The sequence below is a fragment of the Ptychodera flava genome, chromosome 10 (assembly GCF_041260155.1).
Source record: "Ptychodera flava strain L36383 chromosome 10, AS_Pfla_20210202, whole genome shotgun sequence".
NCBI lineage: Eukaryota > Metazoa > Hemichordata > Enteropneusta > Ptychoderidae > Ptychodera > Ptychodera flava.
Genome location: NC_091937.1, coordinates 2633388 through 2641979, shown reverse-complemented (window position 1 = coordinate 2641979; position 8592 = coordinate 2633388). Strand labels below are relative to the sequence as shown.

Below are 8592 nucleotides of genomic sequence, written 5' to 3'. Positions count from 1 at the left end.
TGTTAGTGGGTTTGCCCGTTGATCTGTGTATCAAATAAAATAAAAATAAAAATAAAAAAAATAAATATAAAAATGTGTCATCTGGGGATAACTCGTAATTTGTTGTCTTGTAGAATGAAACCTGCCATGCCTTTATTCTTTTATCATTTAAAAATTTTCAGCTTCACTCCTGCTGCCATGATAAAAAGCATGAGTGTACATCCTAGTCTAACACCCTTATGAGTTTGACTACTTTTGAGATAGAAAGCCATTTTATTTTATTTTATTTTATTTTACATGTAGTATTGTAAAAGAAGTTGTATCCAACAAACGAAATCTGCGTTGAGTCTGTCAAAAGCTGTGGTCGTTTGGTCTAGTACAATGATGATGAGCGGTTTGTCGGTGATTTTTACATCCAATAGTATCTCTTGATAAGATAAGACAATATCATAACCTATCCCCCTGCTGGGATGTAACCTCTCTGATCCGGGTCGCAGATTTACCAAATTACTTCTGTCTCTGAAAAGTCTAAGGTTACAGACTCAGACTGCGGGGTCGAGACACCTCGCACAAAAAACCCTCCTCAGTGCAAGATTATTTATATTAATGAGTATTGTTTAGGTATTGAAATTTTAAGCTAATAATTCCTTATAATTCTCTATCAATAAGCTTATTTGATATTCATGTGCCTTGCATTTTGCATTGTATCCAAAAACAAGTTGCCCCACACAACTTCGTATGAAAACTATTCCGTACCAAAACCACCTCGTCCCAAGTATTACACGGTTCCACATTTGCCTCAATACTAATAGTAATACCAATGCTATCATCATGATACCACCAACTCGTCCTAAAACCACGATGCCACGATATATCACAGCGTTGTTACCGGTAAACCATTTATTCTTGCAAAACAAAAAACAAAAAAAACCATAAACGGTAGAGAAAAACGCATACTGCCAAAAGCTACCCAGGTCCTTGTGCTGTCATGTCATTTTCTCGAAACGTGTCCACTTTCAAGACTTGAAAACTTGGAAAGCAGAGGTTATTTATTTTCGGTTTTACGGTTTTGCGATAGTTTGGCGAAATGGCGTTGTTTGGAGACGGAATGGTTTTGGAGTGACATGACTCCGGGGGGGGGGCTCTGGGGCCAAGAGGTTTTGTTTTGGTACGAGGAGGACGTTTAGGGAGCCAGCATTATTTACGGCCTGGGGGCTGGAGGAATGTGAGGGGAGACACTAAAAAAATTGAAAGCTATAAGCGGGGAGTTGCTCAAAATGTGGAGAGAAAGAATGGGGGTTACTCAATTTTTGGTGCAAAATGAATTGAAACACCTCTCAGATTGCACCATTTCACCTATCAGTTTCTCAAAATTTTCGATGCTCGATGGGGACACTCTCCTCTCGCGCTACCCCCTTGGGGAACGTGTTCTAACAGTTTTACTCAGTAAAATTACAAATTAAAAACACGTCTCATATTGCACCAAACTGCACCATTCCACACATCAATTTCTCACTTTTTTCATATAAGAGAGGATACAACCTCCCCTGACACTTTCCCCCTTAGTCTCCCACGTGTTCTCCCCCGTACTTTCTAACTCTGCCCTGTCAGATATCTTAGTGGAAACCTTGTCATGATACCCATCCAAATGTATAGTTGGATATAGCTTTAGCTTTTATATTTACATTTTATTGTGACTTTGAATTTCGTTTTCTTGGTTGCATCGTTTTCAACCGACATGAGATAATCAATGATAATCTAGCAGGATACACCAGGATATGAAAGGTCTTTGCTATTGCTGTATTTTTATAAATTTTACAAATACATGTCTTGATATTTAACTTTTCTAAGTGGGGGTGTCAGTCAAAAGTCGTGTGTTAGAGGGGGTTACTCAAATTCATCAGGGTTGGCGGGGGTATTACTCGAAATTTCAGAGTTTCCGATGAAATTCCTCCGGGAGCCCCCCCCCCCCCAGGCCTTAATAATGACGGCTCCCTTATGTGCGAAATGGTAAACGGTGAGAGGTGGTTTTCGTGCGAAGTGTCTGGGAACCATAGACGGCGCCCTCTAGAGAGGCAAGTTGTCTTTAGCAATGTGAATGTGCGCGTGCGCGGACGAGGCTCTCTGGAGGTAAGAAACAAGAAACAGCCTCGTCGCCGAACCTAGCAACATGAACACAAAACATGGCGACTAACTTCATCGTTGACTGACAGTTTATCCGTCCAGCAAATTTAAAGCGTCGTTCGAACATTTTACCAGCAGATCTATCGGAGGAAATTTACAAGAAGTACAATGCCTCCAAAGCGGGCCAAAAGTGGTGGATCCGCAGGGGTATCTCGTTGGGAAACTGGGCTAGTAACAGCTGTCTTCGAAGAGGTGAGAAAGAGCAGGGCTGCACCACGGCCGCTGAAACTTTTGGGTTTTAAGATTGCACGAGGAGGATGTTTACTCATGCACTTTATCGTGGATTCAAAAAATTAGGAAAAATAGGTTTAGTAAAGAGCAATCCTATTGAAACAAAAATCGCAGCAAAATTCAAAAGCTAACTGCAATTCAAATTAACCTGATCTCGGTATGATTATTGATCAATACTGGTCGTGGCTGAGGACTAAGGTACACCTCTGTTACAATGTTACATGCATTATGTATGTACAGCGTAGTGTTAGCTGGTCGCCTTTGTAACTCACAAACAATGTGTGGCACACTGCAAAATGTTTTCATTTACGAAGTTTTGCAAAGCCCAGCTTTATATTTTGTCATAGACACTAGCTTTGTATGTTTCCATCGAGTGTAGAAATTTAGCACCTGGATTTTGTGGTGTTATCATGGAGGTACCAGAAGAGATTTACTGTAAACAGCTGTGATCAATAGATCCAGAGAACCCTAAACTCACCGTCCCTCCACCCACAGGGACGGTGCTAAACTACAGTCCCTACCCTGTGCGTAAACACAGAACTGAAAACAGTTACTCGAAAAAGTAACAACGATTGAAAAGATAAACAGAAGCTGCCAAAACTTTATCTTTATCATAATTAACATTCCGAAAGAGTAAAACCCCAGTTGATTCCTCACAAGGTCCTAGAATGTTGTTAACCTCCATGGTCCAGACAAACCCAACCTTTACAATGCATGTGAACCTAAGTTATATAGGTTTAATGTAGTGCCACCATCGTTGGGTCATCATACGACCTACTTCAGCTGCCATGGTTTCATTTTTAACCATACCATATCATGACAAAAACACAACACCATAGCGATTGTGGATTTATTACTAAATATAGCTTCAGACGTGCAACTTCGGACATCGCTGCCTGAAATTCGGACAAAAGCTTGTTGTTGCATGCATTGCTGTTATGGCAACTTGTAGTCTGAGCCATAAATTTTTGTAATTGTGACACTAGCAGGCATTCGTCGTTCTCTTGGAAAATGCAGACAATCCGACATATATATTCATTATTGCATATTAATGAGAGAAAAATAATGTCATTTGCAATCAATCAATTTATACACATTTGATAAAGCCTTCAGTTCCCATACACCATACAGACATACTGTACGGATTGTGGATGATGGTTAAGAACACAAAACTAAGTTTTGACCACTCAAATCGTTCTGGGATCCTTGTCTAATTATTAAGGTCATTCAAATCCCTGAACGTCAACTTTTCTTTAAAAATACTATATGCATGTACTGTGTATTGTCCATGAAGACCATCTGCCCTCTTTGTCCAATACTTTTAATCAGTATGGATCAAAAAAAGCTGATAAAGATTTTGCAAACATACAGCACACATTGTGAAGCTGAGAAAAAATATTATTCCTGGTCCTCCACATTTTGTAACACAATGTGATAATGCAATATTCTTTTCCCATCCTATCTACATGTAAGACTACTGTCAAGATAGTTGATTGTATTCTTTTCACACTTTTTTTGCCTAACCATGTTTCATCATGCATCAATTGTTTTAACAGGAAATTTGGAAAGCCAGCATAAGTTTAGTGGTGGGCAGTCAACTGGAAGACAATGCACACCTTGAAATATTTGTTTCTTCTGTTGCATCAGGATTGAGGAAATTATTCAGTGTTATTGACAAGGAATTACTCTATGAAGAGGTAAGGAAATAGCAAATGCTGTACATGAAAATTATTTACATTGATTGGTGTATACAATGTATGTATAGGTCATAATCTAGCAACATCTGAAAGTTGACCTAGTTCGGGTACATTGTAACTCGCATAAGATTTATCAAGTGTTTTTAGGAGTCATGCCAACTAGCTGTAGCGGAAACAGGCTAGAAATAGCCACTGAAGTCAGTTATTTTTCCGTTGGATTAAAAGGCAATCCAAAGTACATGTAACTGTCCACCTGGCAAAGAAGACTGTGATCAAAATCCACTGACTCAGCACCATTCCCACTTCTACACTTCTAAAAACGCTGCTTAAATGACTTAGCTCACTTGTTACAGTATTGAATGTGACCCCTCTACACAGCTAGAGTTCAATAAAATATTGGTATACACATACTGTACATGCACACTCACTAGCCCAAAACACATAAACTCATCTAAAGCAATGGCTTGTATCACAAAACATCAGGAAAAGATATGTACAAGTAATGCTCATGAAGAACAGAATTGTTCTCACTGAATAGGGTAATCTCTAACCAACTCAATGCACACATACATTTACTGAGTCATGAACATATTCTAGTTTCTAAAAATGCAACAAAACATGATTTTTCTTCTTGAAATGTCTCTCTGTATATCTCCTATCTATCTCTTTCCATCTATATTTTTAGATCTATTAATCTATTAATGGTACAGATAACAATGCTTTGTTCATTCAATCATTCAAGGAATTGAAATGTGTTACTACATTCAAGGAAAGATTTAAACTTGAAAATGAATGTTTTGTTAAACAACATGACTTATATGTTATTTATACCACCAAAGGCTGAAGTAAATCTGTATACATGTATCCTCTTATTTTACACAGTAGTGATACTTGCAATTATTTGCTATTTCAGGTTAAAGAGCTTGGCAATCCAAAAGCTAAGAAACCAAAGGATACTCCTCAATTCTTTGAAATCTGTGAAGTTGCCAAGAAACATCTGGATGAAGAAGGTAGTGTTCCACTGCCTTTGTTGGCTAAATTGTTAAAATGGAAACTATTGGATATCAAAGCAAAGGATGTGAAACGAAGAGAAGATGACAAAAAGGTAAGTTTACCCCAGTGTAAACAGAATTTTTTACTTGCTAGCTGTATGTATTAGGTTTAGATATTTCCACATTTTATATTTTTGACCATAATATATGTGACCATTAACCCTTTCCCTGCCAGACTGTATCACTTCCCCATCACCCAACTCAGTGAAAAGTAGTATTGAGCCAAAACCATAAATATTTGCATTGGTTGAACTTTGTCAGTTCCAAAAGCTTTAGTCCATAAAAATTATGTTTACGGTATCTTTGATTTAAGGGGTCTTCAAATATTCATTTTTTCGTTAAAATGCACCAAATGAGACATATTGTGCTTCACTTGACCTGTTGGTGAAATCATGTGAACTTGGCAGAAAAAGGCTTAAAATGCAGATGTACAGTTCCATAAATTGGAGCGGTTGAACAGTCTGTGTTGTACTGCAAGTAAACAACATTATGAACATATGCATATATACATGTATACATGTATATAATAGACATTTCAATGTACAATATCAATGTATATACATATATATACATGTATATACTGGACATTTCAATGTACAATGTCAGTGCATACAGTGTATACATGATGTAATCTCACAATCGGAAATGAAATAAGAGTAAATACAAGAATAAAAAGGCAAAAAAGGTCAACTGAATACTTCAAATGAAAACAACAAAAACCTTTGTAAAACAAACTTAGTAAATTGTGAGAAGTATCGACCATGACCTCTATGAAGAACAAAATAAGTTGCAAATTTAGTTTCTGTACATGCATAAACAAAAATGATATGTCCAGGAGATGAAGTTTACCTTGGTAAGTGACATCTGCTATCATATATTATAACTACATGTATGATATTTTATGAGCATCCCAATGCCCTTGCATCAACCTGGGTGGGAGCTGTGCCCATAATGATACAAAATCCATGTATAAGTTTGGCGGAATCTGATATCACATCTTCTACACCACTTCTAGCAAGGAGTAACAGATTTTATTTGGGGAAGGTGATGATGTATCTGCAGAAAGATAGCTGTGTGGGACAAGATCAAAACATGTATTGCAGGTGTACGACAGGAAATACAAAGTTCATATTTTAGTGCAAAAGATAATAAGTAATAAATGATTCATTGTGTAGTCATATAATTTCACCGTGATCCTTATCATTTTGATGTCATTGTCAGAATCATTTCTCATTATGCTACAATTTTTCATTGAATTTCTGATCATCTGTTCCGACTTGCTCATTTCTCACATGTAGCTTGATCGCAAGAGCAGTGCTAGTGTCAGTAAGGTACTCCTAGCTTTCTCAGCTTTGCCTGTAGCAGTCATTACTTATCTGTTTGTTTATTTGTTTGCTTGCTTTATAACTCTATTTACTGACTTTCTCCCATCAATCTCATACAATCTGCTTTTCTAAAGGAATTTTCTGTAGTAGGCCCTTCTTATTATTTTTTACAAAGTCATTATTATTATATATTCCGTTTCTCTATGTTGTTTATTAGTTTATACTATTGTCATACTGTTGTCGCTTTCATTTCATTTTCATTGCATGATTTCAGCAAACTTTCTGTTGATATTTTGTTTGCTGTTGTCTTGTTTCACTCAATGAAACAGAAGCATAAAGGATAATTAGGATTCTATAAAATAATCAATGGTAATTTCTAGCAGTATTTGAAATGCAAGAACATTATTGATACAGTACAGTATTGAATTATCAAGTATTGTAGTCTAAAACGTCAATGTCATAAGCCAATAATATTCCATTTCATAAATCATTTATTACACTTAACGTACAATTATGACCCTTAATCATATGGGCCTTTGGATTCTAAAGATCACATTTAATTATCTTTTATTTGTGTTTTTACGTATTAAAATAATAGTAGTAGTATATAGGGCTTTTCTACATTAGACATTTCTTGTTCCAAGTGAGGTACATACAGTCTGTCAACAAACAATGCAAAAGTTTTATTCAAACTGAAGCTATTTCACAATATCTAATGATATTCATACAGAGTCAAGTCTATTAATAAAATGCTGATATTTGTGAATTATACAATATGTTTTCAACATAGAAGAGTTATAAAGATAATGGCTCCTAATGTTCTGTTCTGGTATTTGGAAATAAATTTTCTCCCTTGGAAAAAACTTACATACATATCAAATAACCTAACTATACTTGAAGTGTCTGCTATAGAAATATGTACAAAATCATAGGCATTATAGTTCATATGTTGAAAAAAATGAAACTTTCTGTTGGTCTTTGTTGACTTATCAATTCTTTATCAAAGTCAAGGTAATGTATTTGTGTAGCCTGGTTTCTTTATCAAAGTCAAGGTAATGTATTTGTGTAGCCTGATTTCTTTATCAAAGTCAAGGTAATGTATTTGTGTAGCCTGATTTCTTTATGAAAGTCAAAGTAATGTCTTTGTGTAGCCTGATTTCTTTCAGGATGTTGGTGATGTAAGTATATGTGTTCTTTAGTTGAGTTGTATACAACTAATGTCACAGTTCTGTTTACCAAGTGATTATGATGTCAAGTGTTTGCTAAATTTCTGAAAGATCTATTAAATTATCATGAACAGCACACCATGATGTGTTTGATACAAATCCATACCTACATGTACACTTCCTTGAATCACTCCACTTGTCATGCAGTCATGCGAAATCTGCAAAATCTGAACATTCACTAGTAATAACCATTACTATAAATACAGGGTCACATGCTGCTTATTCACGTCAAAAAGCAGATCACTGCAAAAATTAACACTTGTCCAACTGCTGTTGTAATTGTTTTACTTTTCAAACAGTATGCAGAAATGCTAGAATTCTGTCAAATCTACCTTGTGATTGTCATTTTTTGAATATTGCCAGTGATACAGTATGTGCTTCCAAACTGTTTTATTAAAAAAACTTGAAAAAATGCATCATTTTCCATACAAACTTGCCATTTAATTCTAATTTGATACTTTGAATTGAAGGGCAAGGTTGATTGGTGACCTTAAACAGCAAAACTTACACAGTCAAATCACATTATAACTGAATATCACTGGGATCACTGCGATTGATAATCATCTTTTGCACAAACTGACACATGACCAACCAAAGACTGGGATCAGAGTGATAGAGTGAGGTACCCAGATTTGTTTTGTTGACACAAAGATCATACGTTTGGCATCACTCTCTTATCATAACCACTTGTTCTCAAAACCATTGTTATTTTCATTGAGTACACTGGTGTAGATATGAAAGCCACTTTCAGTGACAGCAAAATACATGTGATTTATACTGCAAGTATACTTTGCCTTCAGCATCTAGTTACTGTTTGTATGTTTGTTTGTTAATAGATGATACATGTTCTGTATATTTAATGAATAGGTTTTAACAATGTGAGTTTCTATAGATGAGC

General features: G+C 35.9%; 1 protein-coding gene across 1 annotated transcript in view; it reads left to right on the top strand.

Moving 5' to 3' along the window:
• The first annotated feature begins 2127 nt into the window (after positions 1–2127).
• The window catches only part of LOC139141741 (sperm-associated antigen 17-like), a 45778-nt gene continuing 39313 nt past the window's right edge, over positions 2128–8592 (top strand). Inside the window, 4 exon segments of the mRNA XM_070711368.1 lie at positions 2128–2355; positions 3951–4091; positions 5005–5196; positions 6442–6474. Coding sequence (XP_070567469.1) covers positions 2272–2355; positions 3951–4091; positions 5005–5196; positions 6442–6474 — 450 coding nt within the window. The 5' untranslated portion in view covers positions 2128–2271.